The 19,354-nt window shown below is 40.6% G+C and overlaps 1 protein-coding gene across 5 annotated transcripts; it reads right to left on the bottom strand.

Moving 5' to 3' along the window:
• Positions 1-1,089: 1,089 nt before the first annotated feature.
• On the bottom strand, positions 1,090-18,892 carry LOC131131890 (NAD-dependent protein deacetylase sirtuin-3, mitochondrial). Of its 5 annotated transcripts, XM_078793311.1 has the most exons (15): positions 14,994-15,141; positions 14,622-14,699; positions 11,269-11,441; positions 11,021-11,083; positions 9,959-10,048; positions 9,783-9,869; positions 8,729-8,833; positions 7,700-7,885; positions 6,693-6,783; positions 5,822-5,919; positions 5,543-5,749; positions 4,540-4,653; positions 4,398-4,464; positions 4,137-4,297; positions 1,090-3,529 (listed from the first exon to the last, which is right to left on the bottom strand). In XM_078793311.1, exons 2-15 carry the CDS (start codon positions 14,674-14,676, stop codon positions 2,951-2,953), a joined length of 2,076 nt encoding a protein of 691 aa, XP_078649437.1. In that variant the 5' UTR covers positions 14,677-14,699; positions 14,994-15,141; the 3' UTR covers positions 1,090-2,950. The 5 variants fall into 5 exon arrangements, 4 of the variants coding, with proteins under 4 accessions (XP_078649437.1, XP_057932876.2, XP_057932881.2 ...); XM_058076893.2 differs by lacking the exons at positions 14,622-14,699; positions 14,994-15,141 and adding an exon at positions 13,038-13,683; XR_013628099.1 differs by lacking the exons at positions 1,090-3,529; positions 4,137-4,297; positions 4,398-4,464; ... (7 more) ...; positions 9,959-10,048; positions 11,021-11,083 and adding exons at positions 15,826-15,987; positions 16,064-16,164; positions 17,181-17,413; ... (1 more) ...; positions 18,594-18,645; positions 18,716-18,892 and having other exon boundaries at positions 11,306-11,441; positions 14,994-15,206.
• Positions 18,893-19,354: the final 462 nt, after the last annotated feature.

Below are 19,354 nucleotides of genomic sequence, written 5' to 3' on the forward strand. Positions count from 1 at the left end.
CGCGCATGCGCGCGATGTGAGTGCATTGGCTCCATTCATTCACTGGGTATGGATGTAATTGACAGGTGACGCGTTTGTGGGTATTGGTAAAATCCAATGCAAGCGCCGTTTTATTCATGTTCAACTTCACCCCTTATGCTGTTCCCCAGGCGTAATGAACTCACCGTCGTTATTTGGCGTTTTGTATGAAATACGGACGGAAGACGTGAGGCTCATACAACTACTAGTAAAACAACATGGACGTTCGCGCTCAAACAGCAGCGAGGAAGTTTCCATATTTAACCCCCCGCCACCCCCCCGCAACGTTTAAATGGAATGTTTGGAAACACTATTTGCAAATAACGACGGAAAGCTCGACAAAACGTTTGAAAAGAAACCGTACACCCCCCCTCCCCTAAAAAGGGGACACCGTAACACGGACAAGTCCACTGCCGCCTCCCGGTCTAGTTCCTCGTCGGACACCGGGGAAGAAGCAAGCAAATCGGGTCAGTTTATCTTCATTATTACATTTGTCGTTAGAACAGCAGAAAAAATGGCTTCTTTCTGAATTTGGAAACGATTTTAAAAGGGTAGAAGTTCCACTTTCTGCTAATCACTACTGTATTAGCCTAGCTGCTAGCTCATTCATATTAGCTGTATGTTTAGCAGACAGGAATATAAACAAACATTGATTCCACTGTTGAAAGTGTCACTTTAACTTTGTTGTTGTTGCTGCACTGTATTTTTTTATAGCAGTAATTGTTGTTTAATTGTTTGACTCCACAACTGAACCACAGCTATTGGAATTGCATAGCCGATGTGAAATTGTGTGAAAAGTTGTTTTTGAAAAGTTATTGCTGTTTTAAGATGGCAAAAAGAATGATCAAGAAGTGGTGTATAGTAAAAAAAAAAAAAAAAAAGACAAATGGCGCTTTAGTTGAATTTACTGCCAAATGCCTAGAAGGAGCAAAACCAAATACTTTTTGTAGGACCATACTAAAAACTTAAGAAACCACATTGTTGGTGGGTAGATATTCTTTTTTTCAGATTAAAATAAACAAAGCATTATTAGAGCCCTGTAGACATGACAAAACACGACTATAGTCACATTTATACTCTTTTTATTTACAACATATTGCGCAACTGCAGGGTCTTGAGACACATGCTAACTCGCAAACTAGACAGCTAGCGACCTAAACGGTAGCCTCCAAGTTATTTCCTTTAAACATAAAAAGCCCAAAACTTACCACTTCCACACGGATAGGGAGGATAACTATTAACAGTTATTTAACCTTTAACATGAACATGAATCAAACGTAATAATTTTTTCTGGGTACATGATACCATACAGCATCCATATCAAACATTAAACTTTCATATCAAGGCGGGGGGCCTCAAACTAGTGTCCTGCGTGCCACATTTGGCCCGCGGGCCGCATGTTTGAGACCCCTGATATAAATGATGAATAAAAGAGATAAATGAACATTTAAGGTTACTTTTACCATCTGTGAAGAAAAACAATAAACAGGTAAAAATACAGATTTTTGCAATGCCACAATATGTTAGCAAAATTGAAGCTATCAGAGACACTTCCTTCTCAGATTGCCATCCAAGTTGTAGATTTAAGTCATATTACGTGTCGGGGAGAATAGAGCTTAGCATAGGAAATGTTCCTCCAGTGTTATATTAATCATTCCAATTCATATTAAACATTAAATTTTACACTCACCATTTTATTTCTACCGTTCTACGTTATGAGAAAAGCGAGCTAAACGTGCAAAAAAAGAGCTAAATATTCCAAATATGTACACAGCACACAGCCTATATATCAGTCTATATATCATATCAGTGTGTGAGAGGAAGCTTAAACAATCATTTGTTAATATCAAACACACTATTATCATTATGGTCACATAATATTTGCTGGAAAAACTGATGTTTTTTTTTTTTTGCGTAAACCCGTTTGATTGTCTGTTCCATTGTTGCAAATGGTGACTCTGATACAGTGTGCTCCTAAAGCAGGGGTGGGCAAACTGCGGCCCGCGGGGCATATCAGGCCAGCCAACGTATAAATTTCAGCCCACCATTTCCAAATTCCTTATTTTTCCCCAACCTTTAACCTGGAAAGTGTAGCCGACAACATGACTTGCTTTGGTATTTTGGCACGCTGGAGTCGGCAAAATAGTCGCATGCAATTTGTAGCTTGTACAAAAAAACAACACAACATGTCGACACACAAGACAAACACAGTAACTTATACAAATAAATATCTACATGCAATACCCATGGCAAAAAAAAACAAAAACACCCCGCCGCAAGGCATGCTGGGTAACTTGTGGTTCACTTTCCAATATTTTGCTAGATTGCAAAATATGTTCATTAGGTCATCGGAGAAGAAAACAAGGAGTTAACATACTCTTCATATCCAAAGTTTTATTGTTCAGATTGTTGCCGCATCCAGCATACCTTGCGGGCATTTGGAAATTTTTAAAGTTTTTTAAGTTATGTGCTCCAGGGCGGAGAGCATGCTCTGTCAGTCAAAAGCGTAAGCTACACCTTCCCCTGTTATATGGAGTATTATTTGTTTTGTTGTTATGCAAATTTGGAGCGGCCGGACCAGAGCAGGAGGGGATAGAAAAAGAAAAAAAAATTAAATTAAAATGCATGCATGTAGAGAAATTTAATGAACACTAGCAGAAATGGACTTTTGCATCAGAGTTTCTTGGGAACGACAAGGCAGATAATTATAAGCAGCTGGTGGCAAACCTCTTGATGTCCTACAAAGTCACTGAAGATACACTTTTTGTATTCCCATCTAGTCGTTCAGACACTGAATAAAGGGAACTTTTACGTATTAAGTGATAAGGTGGATCGAAATCGAGCAAATGTCCTCCAGTCTGCACTTGGGACACCCTTGGGACTGTTCAGATGGGTCGCGGTATCCAACCCCCCCCCTCCAACATTTCTTGTGTCAGGCATCCTGACCATTCCCGTCCTTGTCTTTGTCCCCAGTAGCGCTACCCCGGTCCCGCTCGGTTCCGGGCTCCGGGCTGGAGCTTTCTTGCCCATCCTCAGACTGCGCGCACGGGGCAGCCGGGTCTCTGACCACTCCCTCCATCACTAACTCCTCCTCCAGCTCCGCCTGCGTCTCCTCCTCCACTCGGCCCACGGTGTCGGGGATAATCTCCACCTCAATATCCGAGGAGTCCTCGCTCTCCTTGAACCACACCGTCTTCTGCCCCTCCCTCCTCCTCTGCTTGGCCAGCATTGACCTTGAGCTGTAGTCATCCCCGTCCCCTCGACCCCTCCGAGACGGTCTCACCGAGGGGCTCCCTTTGGGGATGTGGTTTGCAAAGACGCCACAGGAGGAGCAGTGGCGGTTGCGTCTCCCCGACGGCGTGACTCGGCCCCCGGCCAGGGGGTAGGTGCTCCTTCTGGGAAGGCGCCCGCGCCCGCTTGCATCCGCCTCGTTCTGGAAGCCGTCGTTGGTGTACTGCAGGGAGTCCCTGTGGCCGGTGCGAGGCTGCTTAGACTTCAGGCAGTCCAAGCACTGCAAGGAAGAAGGAGTTCAGTGGAGGGAAAAAAAACACAAAAATAAATAAATATAAAAATTTAATAAAAAATGTAAAAAATATTACATGTATTTTTTATTAAAAGTATAAATATTATAAAAATATATAAATATTTGTGTCAGAGTGCAAATTATGCTTGAAATGTGTCTTTCCAGCCTGCACGGTGGACGAGTGGTTAGCGCGCAGACCTCCCAGCTAGGAGACCCGAGTTCAATTCCACCCTCCGGGTACTCCGGTTTTCCTCCCACATTCCAAAAACATGCTAGGTTAATTAGCCACTCCAAATTGTCCATAGGTATGAATGTGAGTGTGAATGGTTGTTTGTCTATATGTGCCCTGTGATTGGCTGGCAACCAGTCCAGGGTGTACCCTGCTCTCTCGCCCGAAGACAGCTGGGATAGGCTCCAGCACCCCCCATGACCCTTGTAAGGATAAGCGGTGTCTTTCCACAAAAAACAGTTTTTCTCCCTTTATTAGTTGGAAACTAATATTTCCCTGAAACTTCCCTGTCTTCTGCTGCTGCTTACTAAAGGAGTACTAGGAATACTAGGAATATATTAGATGTGACAAATACATGCGGCTGACCTCGCATATGTTGTCCACGCCTGAGTTGCCCTTCCACAAGCGGGAAATCAAGAAGCCAATCACGATGAGGCAGAGGACCAGCAGAGCCGCCATGACCAGCCCGAGAAGCGCCATGTCCCCCGCACGGTAGCCGACATTGGAAGGGGACGGTATGGCGTCGGCTGCGGAGAAGACAAGTCCACTCAGAAAGTATTTACGTCCGCTTTAGTGTTCACCCAGGACCGTAACACACCACAAACTACGCAGCGGAGATGTTCCTACCTGGGATGACTTGAACAGAAAGCGCTGCCGTGCCAAACTCTCCCGTTGTGGAGTCCACCGCCCTGAGCTGATTGGAGAATAACGTACGCACATTTCCATATGAGAAGCGTCGACGTGAAACGTTTGTGAGCGTGTTGCTCACCTGCAATGCAAACGACTCCGTCTTCACGACTCTCTTTAGGATCACAAAACCGTCCGAGGTCACGTTGACATAGCTGCTGTACTGCACCTCGTACCTGACATCCGGATTCAAACCCTGGGACACACAAGACCATGAAAAAAGAGTGGTTAGCACACAGGCCTCGCAGCTAGGAGACCCGAGTTCAATTCCACCCTCGGCCATCTCTGTGTGGAGTTTACTCCGGTTTCCTCCCACATTCCAAAAACATGCTAGGTTAATTAGCGACTCCAAATTGTCCATAGGTATGAATGTGAGTGTCAATGGTTGTTTTATGGTTATTTTAGTATTATTACACTTATTATTATTTTAATTAAATTATTTCCATACAATATTTTTATGGGAATATAATTAAATTATAATTTAATTAATTAATTAAATTAAATTTGTCATAACTATATAATTATAATATAATATTAATATATAATATAAAATTATAATATTAATTAAATTATATTATATTAATTAAATTAATTAAATGTAATTATTATAATAAAATTATAATTATATATATTATATATATGCTTATTATTATTTTAGTATTTTTATACTTATTATTTTAATGAAATTATTCCCATAAAATATTTGACATTATTATAAATTTTTACACAGTATAATCTTCCAAAAATGACTACTTTATTCGTTATTGTCTTTCTTTCTCATAATATTAAAACTTTATATATCAACTTTATGCTGCTAAAATAACATTATTTGTCCTCATAAAATTACAACGTTTTTTGCTAAATACTTTTTTTACTGAATATTTTCTGTATATTTTTGTTAAATTCCTGCAGATTTGTCATTTTTTGCTGTTGTTTTTCTTTTTCTTTTTTAAGTTTACCTTCATGAGTTTATCTACATGAGCTTGTTTTAGCCCGTTTACAATAAGAAAAATATCCAAATGCCCCCCCCCTGTCAACATCAAGGGTCAAAGTCCAGTGGAAAAGGTTTAAGAGGGGGAACTCACACCAGCAAAGTCCTCATCCCGGGCTCGGACCCTGAAGGGCCGGTAGGTGCTGCGGTCCCTGAGGATCATGCTTTCAGGGACAGAGTTGCTGTAGATAAACCCATCGTAACGGTCCTTCTCGAAGCGAGGAGGGTTCCTGCTCTTCTTCATCACCTCGAAGGTCACCTGGGTCACAGCAAACTGATCCCTGTTGGTCACCTGTGATGCCTAATGGTGTTGGAACCAAAATGAACATTTATAAGTGAGACAACATTTAGCGCAAAGATGCTGCGGTCTTACCAGAACAGTGAGCGTTATCGGGCCCACGATATCAGCAGCTTTCGCCATGCTGATGTTCCCCGTGTCCTCGTCTATCTGGAATATGTTCCCTTCATTCCCTAACAAACAAAAGATGAATAATATTTGGAATGTCATGGAATATTCACGTCGCCATGGGCGATTGTCGACATAATTGAAACTAACATAACTGGATGACAATATACATTTTTAAAATAATTACAAAACATTTATTAATAAAAACGTACAATAAAAATAAATAAATAAAAACACTAAATGTGTATATTACATACAAATATTTTAATTGACTTACATAATTTTTTTTAAAAATGTTTGTTTATTTATTTGTTTATTTATGTTAATGTTTATTTTGAAAAAAGTAATTTATTTTATTTTAATATGTTAATTTTTTTTAATTTTAATATTTTAAATTTTTTTATTTTTAATATTTTAATATTTTAATATTTTAATATTTTAATATTTTAATATTTTAATATTTTAATATTTTAATATTTTAATATTTTAATATTTTAATATTTTAATATTTTAATATTTATAATACATTTTAATAATACATTTTATTTGGAAGCACTTCTAAAAATTCAGACCCTTTACAATAAAAATAAATGAATCAAATGTACAATATAGCAATAACATAAACAAAATATCAGCCTTTGAATTAAAAATGAGAACTACCGTAGATATTGAATAAGCATTAAACATAAAAAGACATACAAAGTTTAAAGAGGTGGTTTTTGTTAGAAAAATAATATCAAAATGGTGGACTGGGTCGACATAAACAGGACCGATGTACTACAACATACAAATACATTATCGTCCCATGCATCAAACCACAGAGGGAAAGCTCGCAAACCTCTTAAAATTCTGTAGCTGATCAGTTCGCTCCTGTTCTTGTCTCCATCTTTAGCAAAGATTGGACCAGGTTCCAGCGGTAGCGGACCCTCCTGTGGATCCAAAACATGCACTCATTCTTCAGCCGGTATAGTATATTTGAACAACCTACAAAATGTAGGCCTATCCCAGCTGTCTTGGGGCGAGAGAGAGGCGGGGTACACCCTGGACTGGTGGCCAGCCAATCACAGGGCACATATAGACAAACAACCATTCACACTCACATTCATACCTATGGACAATTTAGAGTCGCTAATTAACCTAGCATGTTTTTGGAATGTGGGAGGAAACCGGAGTACCCGGAGAAAACCCACACATGCACGGGGAGAATATGCAAAAACAGAGATGGCCGTGGGTGGAATTTAACCTTGGTCTCCTTAGCTGTGAGGTCTGCACGCTAACCACTCGATCACCGTACAGCCAATATTCTAAAAATATAATATAAAAATATAATGTGGGAGGAAACCGAAGTACCGGGAGAACATGCAAACTCCACATAGAGATGGCTGAGGGTGGAATTGAACTCGGGTCTCTTAGCTGTGAGGCCTGCGTACTAACCACTTCACACCATTTTTTGTGTTTATTTTCACAAATATATTTTTGTTATGGTTTTGTTTTTCATATTGTTACAGGCCGCATGGTGGACAAGTGGTTATCATATTGGTCGCACATTCAGGGGATCTGAATGATCTGACCTGGGTTCGATTCTCCGCTTGTGCATGGGTTTTCTGCGGGTACTCCGGTTTCCTCCAGCATTCCAAAAACATGCTTGTTAGCTTAATTAGCGACTCCAAATTGTCCATAGGTATGAATGTGAGTGTGAATGGTTGTTTGTCTATATGTGCCCTGGGATTGGCTGGCCACCAGTCCAGGGTGTACCGGTACATCATCCTGCTATGACGAGTGTTGACACATTACGTTGAGGCCATTTTGCAAACAACAAATCATCTTTCCACGCCGTGCACCCACCTCCTTCTCGGTCAGATTGACTTTTCCTCGATAGCCGCCGCTCACGCACAGCTTGGCTAGCCCCAAGTTAGTCCTCAAACATGGCTGAAACCAGGGGGGGCGGTTATCTATGTCCTTCACATGAACGGTGATGGTGGCCACAGATGTGAAGAACGGCTTATTGGAGGCGGAACCGTTAAATGTGTCCTGGGGGGGGTTTGTACAAAAACAGAAGTAATGGAAAAAGCCACACACAAAAATATTTGCCATTTTGAATACAGTAGATCCCTGCTAGACTCCATAATATAAACTACTGCAAAAATCCTGTGCAATAACTGTGCAATAAACAAGTGCATTACCTGTAGCTTGATCGACATGTACTGTACTGTCTTAAAGCAGCTAATGCTAGGGAGTTATGGGTGAATTACATTTGTTTACTGTGAAAAAATCATTTTTAAGAAAAATAATATTTTCATTTTTGTATGATAACTTCAAATTATGTTTACTTATTTATTTTGCCAAAAAAGAGGCAAGTTTTTGCGCTGAAAAGTAACGCCATTCACGCTGATTCTGTAATCATTCATAAGTAGTAGTGGGCAAAACCGTTCATTTCAGTGAGCCGAATCATTCCGCTTCATTCAGTTAAAAAGATCCGTTCATTTCGGTCAATTGGGCGTTAGCCTGTGATCTCTTCCCTGTGCGTAGACGCGGTCAGCCGTGTCGACTAGTGATGTGTCGGTCATGAACGAACGGGTCAAAAGAACTAGTTCTTTTTTTGTGAACGGACTGTGTCGGTCAATCTCTCGGTGTCGGTCTTTCAGTCAGCTAACCCCGCCCACCCACAGAGCGAGGTGCAACGATAGGATAAGACGGAACAGAACGGTGAACTGACTCTCCAACCAATAAAAAAAAAATAACCTTTGCAACTGAACGGGTATTTTAGTGGCGGTGACCTCGTTCATAACCGACACACCACTATTCATAAGTATTCCAAAAAATATATATATTTTTTTGTGTGCGGGGATCCACTGTCATGTTGCCATACTGTACCTGAACATGTAGAACCAGAGAGATCTTTTGCACCACGTCATAGTCCAGGACACTTTTTACAACTAATTTTGGAGTGTTGATGTTCTCCAGGTGGAAGTATTTATCCTAATTGAACAGACACAGACAATAACAATTGGTTATGTAACTGTAACGTGATGGGGCACTGTGGAAGCTTTACACAAGTGGCGTCCAAAGTACGACTCGGGGGCCGTTTGTGGCTTGTGTATTTATATTGGCTCACAACAATAACAAAAATCATTATTTATTTTACAAGAATAAAGTAAAAATATTAAGAGTTTCTGAAAATTAGGTCTGTCGAATGATTAAAATTTGTAATCAAATTAATCACAGTTTTCAAATTAATCACAATTAATCACCATTTTCAACCATGAGTGAAATATGCTCATTTTTACAGGAGAGGAAATGACAGCCACACACATTTATTTACCTAACACTAGTCACACTAAAGCTAAAAAGCTAAAAATGTATTAAAAAAATGTAACAAAATTATTGAAATAGATTAACACATTATTTTTGACAGCCGTCCTGAAAATGTTTTTTTTTCGCAGAAAATAATGTACATCTCATTCACCGTACGTGAAAATGTAGGTAAAATTTACAGCAGGGGTCCCAAACACGCGGCCCGCGGGCCAAATGTGGCCCGCAGGACACAAGTTTGAGGCCCCCGCCTTGATATGAAATTTTAATGTTAGTGCGGCCCGCGCAAGTTTGATATGGATGCTGTATGGTATCATGTACCCAGAAAAAAATTATTACGTTTGATTCATGTTCATGTTAAAGGTTAAATAACTGTTAATAGTTATCCTCCCTATCCGTGTGGAAGTGGTAAGTTTTTGGCTATTTAAGTTTAAAGGAAATAACTTGGAGGCTACCGTTTAGGTCGCTAGCTATTATTATTATATTTATTTATTACTATTATTTATTATTTCAATTTATAAACAGCCTTATTATTTCAATTTATAAACAGCCACAGGCCGCCAACGGCCCCGATGTGTACTTTGGACATCCCTGAACTAAGGTTTTTCGATCTTACCATGGCGGACTCTAAGCGATAGTACAGTGGTTCAGAATCAACATCAGTAGCTGCGATGACTCCAACACTGGAGTTGACTGGAGTCAGCTGGAAGGCACAAAAACCGCATCAGGTCCAGCAGGCTATACGTAACCCATCAATAGATCAACTATAGAATAACTGCGTGCAAAGCTCACCTCATTCACTTCCAGGTTGTAGTGATTCTGAGCAAAGTTTGGCGGGTTGTCGTTGATATTTTCCACGACCACTTCAACAGACTCGTTGAGCTTGGAGGGAACCAAACGTAAAAATGGGAAAGTTTTAGAATAAATGCTGAAAATCGTCACAAGGGTCGCGGGGGTGCTGGATTCTATCTGGCTGCCAACCAATCACAGGGCACATATAGACAAACAACCATTCACACTCACATTCATACCTATGGACAATTTGGAGTCGCTAATTAACCTAGCATGTTTTTTGGAATGTGGGAGGAAACCCGAGTACCCGGAGAAAACCGGGTATAAACATGCAAACTCCACACAAATATGGCTGAGGGTGGAATTGAACTCGGGTCTCCTAGCTGTGTAGCCTGCGCGCTAACCACTCCACCTAATGCTAACATACGTATATGCTACTATATTGGGTAATAGGAGTGTAAAGGGACTATAGGTGTGCTATTTCAGGTCTAGAGTGCTCTAATAGTGTTAAAAATAAACCATATGTTGGTGGCCAGCCAATCACAGGGCACATATAGACAAACAACCATTCACACTCACATACCTATGGACAATTCGGAGTCGCTAATTAACCTAGCATGACCACACTTGCACAGGGAGAACATGCAAACTCCACACAGAGATGGCCGGGGGTGGAATTGAACCCGGGTCTCCTGGCGGTTTGGTCTGCGAGCTAACCACTCGACCGCCGTCCAGCCATTACTAGAACTTTGATATTCAAAAAATATTTATTTCAAGAAACAACTCATGCAAAGATACGACAGTACCTCCCCTCCACTTTCCATGTCGTTGCCAACAAGAGTCATCAATAAAGGTAGTGATGTTAAATGTTAATGTAATGTAATGCATGCAAAACTATAATTATTCTCTATAAAATGTACAATTTGTTAATATTTTGGGGTGTCTGCAATGATGACATGATTTCTGAGGGGAAATGTTGCTTCAGTTTTCGCACAATTTTGGTTTTGTCTGAACATTTGCAACAAAAAAAGGAGTACTGTGTTTGGTGGGTGTTTTACTCACAGATTTGGAACCAGGTCTGCTACATTGTACCCACACTACTAGAGTTGCACTCTTCTGTATTGCCTAGAAAACATGTGGAAGATTGTTAAACATGATTTCATTTCTATGTGAAAATGACCAAAATAACCATAACAAATAATATAAATATTAGTTGATGGAGCTTATCTGGACTTTTGAGTGAATGAAGAATGTTCTATTCAAGGACATCCCATCTATAATATGAACTAAAACTGCTTTGTATGCATTACCTCATAGTCCAGTCCAGTCCTCACCATCAGGGCTTTGCCTTTTAGGTAAAACATTTCTTCGGGATTCACCACAACAGTCAGAGTGACGTCACTACCAGAGGTTATTTTAACCACCTGGACGTCAGCAGTGTTGTTCTCTGGGACGACGACAGGCCCAGGAGGCACTGTGCAAACTAAGAAAGGGGATAAAAGTTCAACACCTTGGTTAGTGTACGCATTTTCCGGTTAGCATACAATACGGCACACTTGTCGCATTAATACGCAACATGAATGCAACCACAAAACATCCCGGTTGTCGTAAGGAAACAGGAAAACGGACGTCAGCTTCGTCGCCTGTCTATGATGTCATCAGCGGTCGACTCTGTAGTTATTTGCTGACTAACACAGTTACACCATATGCCTGTGTTTGGGTCTGTAGGGTCTGGGCGAGACTGGGCCGCATCAGGTTTTCAAAAAAAAACGCATTTATTAAAAACAGAAAAATAAATAAAAAAAACTTTGCTTTGGTTTCAATTTTCTACAAGAAAAGCTCTGATAAAACATTCCACTGTTCTCAAATATCGTAATTTTGTTTTTCTGCACAAAATAAGATGAAAAATAAATAAACAAATCAAGAATAAAGAAAATCAATCGGTAATAAATAAATATAATAATAAAACGGCAAATAATAAAAACTTAATAAACCACATATAGTTGGTGGGTAGACAAATGATTTTTTTCATATTAAAATTACCAAAGCATTATTAGAGCCCTGTAGACATGACAAAACACGACTATAGTCACATTTATACTCTTTTTATTTACAACATATTGCGCAACTGCAGGGTCTTGAGACACATGCTAACTCGCAAACTGGAGAGCTAGCGACCTAAACGGTAGCCTTCAAGTTATTTCCTTTAAACTTAAACAGCCAAAAACTTACCACTTCCACACGGATAGGGAGGATAACTATTAACAGTTATTTAACCTTTAACATGAACATGAATCAAACGTAATAATTTTTTCTGGGTACATGATACCATACAGCATCCATATCAAACATTAAACTTTCATATCAAGGCGGGGGCCTCAAACTAGTGTCCTGCGGGCCACATTTGGCCCGCGGGCCGTGTGTTTGAGACCCCCGTTGTAAATTTTACCTACATTTTCACGTACGGTGAATGAGATGTACATTATTTTCTGTGAAAAAAAAAAACTATTTTCAGGACGGTTGTCAAAAATAGTGTGTTAATTTATTTCAATAATTTAGTTAAAATGAGCATATTTCACTTGTGGTTGAAAATGGTCATTAATTGTGATTAATTTGAAAACGGTGATTAGTTTGATTACAAATTTTAATCATTCGACAGACCTAATTTTCAGAAAAAAATGTTTTTTGGGTTGACGAAACATCAACAAATTTTAGTGTTGTGTATGCTGAATCGCAAATATGAAGGGTATGATATCCTAGATTGGATCAGTTTTAGCATCATTAATGGATAAAATGTATCCAAAAATGGCGCCGCATCCTTTCATTTTTCCCTTGCTGGAAAACATTTGGACACCTCTGTGTCAGAAAGTTTAATGTAGTCCTGAAAACAGAATTTAACTCTTATAATTCAATGACTGTACTACTTTTTTATGATAAAAAATCAGTTCCCCTTCTTGTATGGTTTGAATAAGAAGATGGGAACCAAGTGGAAAACACTGAAGCTCCGTCCTAGCAGCCTGACCAACATCCATCACTACCAACACATGACGCCTTTGCCGGAGATACGAGCTCTACTCACGTCTTTGAGATGAACAAAGCGAACAAAAGCAGACGGCAACTACGCATCTGAAGACGGCAATCACAGGTTTCCATTTTTGTTCCATGTCCTGATTCCTGAAGCGCCGACGGCAGTCCTGACGAGGATGAGGAGCCCGTGGTACCGGCTGGTACTCGTCCACATAATGCCCCGTCTGTGCTCCCCGGCGAGTGGGAGTCAACTACAGTTGCGATGTTTGTGACTTCATCTTATGGGCACATATTGCATCGAGCGCCTGCCTGCGGGCGGAGGCCTCGCAGCCTCCCACTGAAATACTCAAGTTGCAATTGTTGCCCTGCTGCATTCTGGGAAGACTCCAGCACAGGAATATGAACAATGGGAAACATTTCTTCTAGTTTCTATAGGTTAGAGCAGTGTTTTTCAACCTTTTTTGAGCCACCGCACGTTTTTTTTACATTGGAAAACATCACTAAGTCTATAGGAGGAACGAGCTAGGTGTTGCCACACGGACCCATATTACATCGCTCTGCCGGTCTTTACACCACGGACACTCCACAGTAGCCATGTTTACATCAGGAGTTTTTCTCTTTCTGAATGACTTTTCCGGAAACAATGGTATACATCAGGGGTCTCAAACACGCGGCCTGCAGGACACTTGTTTGAAAAAAAACAAAATTCAGAAAATTACGTCTGTCGAATGATTAAAATTTGTAATCAAATTAATCACAGTTTTCAAATTAATCACAATTAATCACCATTTTCAACTATGAGTGAAATATGCTCATTTTTACAGGAGAGGAAATGACAGCTACACACATTTAGTCACACTAAAGCTAAAAAGCTAAAAATGTATTCAAAAATTTTGTAACAAAATTATTGAAATAAATTAACACACTATTTTTGACAGCCGTCCTGAAAATGTTTTTTTTTTCCCACAGAAAATAATGTACATCTCATTCACCGTACGTGAAAATGTAGGTAAAATTGACAGCAGGGGTCTCAAACACGCGGCCCGCGGGCCAAATGTGGCCCGCAAGACACTAGTTTGAGGCCCCCGCTGTAAATTTAATGTTAGTGCGGCCCGCGCAAGTTTGATATGGATGCTGTATGGTATCATGTACCCAGAAAAAATTATTACGTTTGATTCATGTTCATGTTAAAGGTTAAATAACTGTTAATAGTTACCCTCCCTATCCGTGTGGAAGTGGTAAGTTTTTGGCTATTTAAGTTTAAAGGAAATAACTTGAAGGCTACCGTTTAGGTCGCCAGCTCTCGAGTTTGCGAGTTAGCATGTGTCTCAGTATTAACAGTTATTTAACCTTTAACATGAACATTAATGAAACTTAATAATTTGACCCAATTAGCAAGTTAGGGCGGGGTAACAGGGTAGGGTAACAGTATGGGCGGGGCAAAATCATGTTTATTGTGTCCGGTGTGCACACAGCTTTAAGCTGTCATTTCAACATTAAACTTTGGTATCAAGGTGGGGGCCTCAAACTAGCGGGGCCACGAGTTTCAGACCCATGCTCTAACCTTTATGAAACCTCATGTTTGAGTTCACATTTGTTGTGTACAGAAAGTGAATTTAATGCAAAAGTGGTCCACCTTTCACTATTTTTTTTCCCAAGATGTGCTGAAGATGCGCTGGGAGAGCCGTCATTCTTCTGTAGCCTTTGTTTCAGTCTGCAAATGAATTTAAAAAAAAACATCAAATGTATGTAAATTGCTGTGTACGTTTCATAGTGTAAATGGGACTATAGGTGTGCTATTTCAGGTCTAGAGTGCTCTAATAGTGTTTAAAAAAAACATATTTCCAAAGGTTGTAAATATGTTATCTATGCTCTACAGGTCAGGTCTGGAACCAATTGACCACGATAAACAAGGAGTGACTGTACTATTTAGTGATATTATACGCTGAGTATGATTTTCTTAAGAAATGACTTATGAAAAAAACAGTAAGAATCCACGGAAACTCACTTTCTTAACGGCACTTGCCATGAGAGCATCCAGCTCCTGAGTCCAACCGACGGCATCGACCAAAGTTTGTACGCCGCCCACTACGTTGCCCAGCAGCGCAGCGTCACAGCGGCGACGGTTCCTCGATGCAAACGGTCCCACGAGGTCCCTGTTGATGAGGAGTCGGGGAACAGATCCGCGCACAGCTCCAGCGAGACTGGCAAAGGGCTCCACCTTCAGAGTGGAACAGGATGTTATTCAATTCTTTACATACAGTACATCTGCATAACGTACAAAAATCTGTCATTATACCATACACAGCGTTATTATTAAATCATAAAGAATCACTGCCTGAGATACGAAATTGAGTTAGCTACGGCATGTCCGACACGATAGCATGAAAAAAAGCTCTCCTCCCATTCCGTGTGGAAGTGGTACATATTATTTGACTTCTTCATTTGTCCTTTTTCGTCACTCTGTTTGATACACTTAAGTTTAGAAGAGGGGTCTCAAACACGCGGGCCAAATATGGCCCGCAGGACACAAGTTTGAGGCCCCCGCCTTGATAAGTTTAATGTTAGTGCGGCCCACGCAAGTTTGATATGGATGCTGTATGGTATCATGTACCCAGAAAAAAATATTACGTTTGATTCATGTTCATGTTAAAGGTTAAATAACTGTTAATAGTTATCCTCCCTATCTGTGTGGAAGTGGTAAGTTTTTGGCTATTTAAGTTTAAAGGAAATAACTTGAGCTTGCTGTATGCTCCATCTCTTTTGTCCCTGCAGTGATCCTGTGGCATATTAAATCAAAACAAATGGCGGATTCATGTTGAGGTTTGAATCCATCTCACTTCCAGTGACGTGCCCATGACGATGAGGAGATCTGCGAGTGGAAAGTCTGTGAGGTACTTGAAGAAGTGACGTGGAAGCTCCTCCCCAAAAAAGACGATGTCTGGCTTGACGACGCCCTTACAAGTCGGACATTTAGGAATCACTCCGATCATCAAGTCCGGCTAGTGAGAAAGAATACCGTGAATGTTTTCTCTCGTAAAAGGAACAAAATAGTATGACTTCAGCAAAACAACTCACTCGTAGTTCTTCTCCGTCGTATTTACGTCTGCAAACAGTGCAGGTAGCGCTGGCAAACGTCCCGTGGGCCTCCACGAGCGACCCAGGCGGAATCCCTGCCACTGATTGAGAAAGCAGCCACATGTAACATAATCCTTTCTTTAGAACACAAATACAGTCAAACCTCGGTTTTCAAACGCCCCACTTTTTGTACGATTCCACTTTTTAACTCAAATTCTCACCCAATTATTCTATCATTCCACAGAAACGACTGCCCAAACAAAGATTTCTACGTATTATCAACTCCATTCTCCATGCGGTGGAGGAAGAGTGCTTATCTGGCTTATAGCCACACCCAAATAAGGAAGTCAGCTCCTCTGTGACATCACAAAAGGTCAGTTTTACCACGCCTTCTGAAACCGAGTGTTTTGATCCATCCCAGAGTTCTTTAAGGGCTCACTTCCGAATGCGCAAACCACTTTATCTGAAATTACGGCATCGTTTAACATGAAAATATAACATTTTAACGACATTTATAGGTCAGAAAAGTAGAAAAAGCATAATAGGTCTCCTTTAAGACAAGGTTGTATCCTTCTCTCTAGCACTCTGGAATAGACTTTCCCAGAATGTGGGAGGAAACCGGAATACCTGGAGAAAATCCACGCATGCACGGGGAGAACATGCAAACTCCACACAGAGATGGCCGACGGTGGAATTGAACCCTGGTCTCCTAGCTGTGAGGCCTTTGTACTAACCACTCAAAGTATACATTCATTCATTTTTTACCGTTTTTCCTCACGAGGGTCGTGGGGGTGCTGGAGCCTATCCCAGCTGTCTTGGGGCGAGAGAGAGGCGGGGTACACCCTGGACTGGTGACCAGCCAATCACAGGGCACATATAGACAAACAACCATTCACACTCACATTCATACCTATGGACAATTTGGAGTCGCTAATTAACCTAGCATGTTTTTGTAATGTGGGAGGAAACCGGAGTACCCGGAGAAAACCCACACATGCACGGAGAGAACACGTAAACAGAGATGGCCGAGAGTGGAATTTAACACAGCTCAGCGCACTAACCACTCATCCGCCGTGCAGCCCTAGCTAAAGACAAAAAAAAAGACACAAATCCATACATCTTTCCAAGCCGTCGATATTCTGCGTGTACATCCTGAGAAGCAGACCCTTCTCATGAAGGAGCCGCACAAAGTAGTGTGCAGAATTAGGAAGGTAATTCCCGGGATATAACTCTTTGGCCAGAGCAAAGAATGGTTTGGGATTGTGGTGAAAAAAGTTAATTTCAAAAATAGCCTCGGCGTAAGGCAGATTATACTGCTGCAGGTTGTCATAGAGGCCACTACCAGGTGACCTGCAACAAAAATAAAAGAGCACACATCAAATCCAAGAATACACCGGAAGTTTGGAATGTGTAAACACACAAAAAGAAACACAAATATCAACCTGAAATCCGGGATGCCACTGGGTGTGCTGATCCCTGCCCCGGCCATTACAACCACTCTCTTGTACTGATGCTCTCGGATGTTCTTGGCGATGCTATCCAAGGTCTGCTGCTCCACGACTGCCCCACCACCGTGGGAGAAAGGCCTCTTGGCAACATTCCACCAGCTTGGATAGCTTGGTTGTCTGGGAAAATGCAAAAAGAGGAATCTTTGATTAAAAATGATTAGCGTGTGACACATTCATACCTATGGACAATTTGGAGTCGCTAATTAGCCTAGCATGTTTTTGGAAGGGCTGCACGGCGATCGAGTGGTTAGCACCAGGAGACCAGGGTTCAATTCCACCCTCGGTCATCTCTGTGTGGAGTTTGCATGTGGGTTTTCTCCGGGTACTCCGGTTTTCTCCCACATTCCAAAAACATGCTAGGTTTATTAGCGACTCCAAATTGTCCATAGGTATGAATGTGAGTGTGAATGGTTGTTTGCCTATATGTGCCCTGTGATTGGCTAGCTCGAAGATAGCTGGGATAGGCTCCAGCAGCCCCGCGACCCTCGTGATACAGCTGGAATAGGTGCAGATACCGGAAGATCTAGAAAGCTTCCTGTGCGGGTTATTGTGTGTAGCTGCTCTATAGGAGTCCACGACGCAATACAATGGGCCATGAATGAGCATAATAGATCCCTTTTAATATTTGATATTCATTTCTGCTGTTTTTTTACTCATAATTATGACTTTATTCCCATAATATTTTTACTGTATTCTTATAGCATTTACTCCAAATTGTCCATAGGTATGAATGTGAGTGTGAATGGTTGTTTGTCTATATGTGCCCTGTGATTGGCTGGCCACCAGTCCAGGGTGTACCCCGCCTCTCGCCCGAAGACAGCTGGGATAGGCTCCAGCACCCCCCTGTGACCCTCATGAGGAAAAGCGGTAGAAAATGAATGAATGTTTTTGGAATGTGGGAGGAAACCGGAGTACCCGGAGGAAACATTATACAAAATCTACATAACTTGTTTACCCAAAATACATTCATTGGATTACAAATAGTGTGGGACATATTTTTGGTAAACACAAATTTTACATACCTACACAAAGATTTTTCAGCTTGACACGGACACAAACTCTTTTGAACAAGGCCTGTAAAAACATGTCATTTGTTCTTTAGTACAGTATCTCTCTGTAGTATTAACATCAGCCGTACACTAACCTCTTGCAGGGACCGTCCTACTTATTCTCGACAAAACACAGCGATACAAGTATACTTTAGAGCCCCATAAAGTAGCCATGTCAAATATATGGCCGCAGACTACGTGAAACTAGAGTTATTTCTTCATTATGTGACACCGACGTTTTAAGCTAACATATAAACACTACACACAACGCTATTTGTGTTTTTTTCCCCTAAAAACTTTATTTCACATCGCGAATAATACAAAAACATAAAAAATCAAGAAAAATGTCACCGCAATAAATGAATTGCCTTGATATAGTAAGTAAGGTATTTGACTATTATTATAACTAAATTATTATAACTATTATAACTATTTGGCTATTATAACTAAACCGTTGAGTATTGGAAGTACGGTAGCCGAGAAAGCACAATGCAATGAAAAAGCAATAGCACACATCAATGGTTCCGCATCCAGAAGGAACATTAAAATAAAATTAAATATTATTATACAAAGTATATGTTTTTTAAATTATTTAAGATTTCAAAAAATAGTGTTTACATACACTAAAAATATTAGGTATTAAACGAAACGTGTCGGATAAGTCGTCCAGTGCCGGAAGTTCACCGTGTGACGTAGCAAAACTACCGTAATTAAGATACTAAGGTACGGTAACA

Source organism: Doryrhamphus excisus, linkage group LG1 (genome assembly GCF_037039965.1).
Source record: "Doryrhamphus excisus strain RoL-2023G ecotype Guam linkage group LG1, RoL_Dexc_Guam_v1.1, whole genome shotgun sequence".
In the NCBI taxonomy this organism is placed as follows: Eukaryota; Metazoa; Chordata; class Actinopteri; order Syngnathiformes; family Syngnathidae; genus Doryrhamphus; species Doryrhamphus excisus.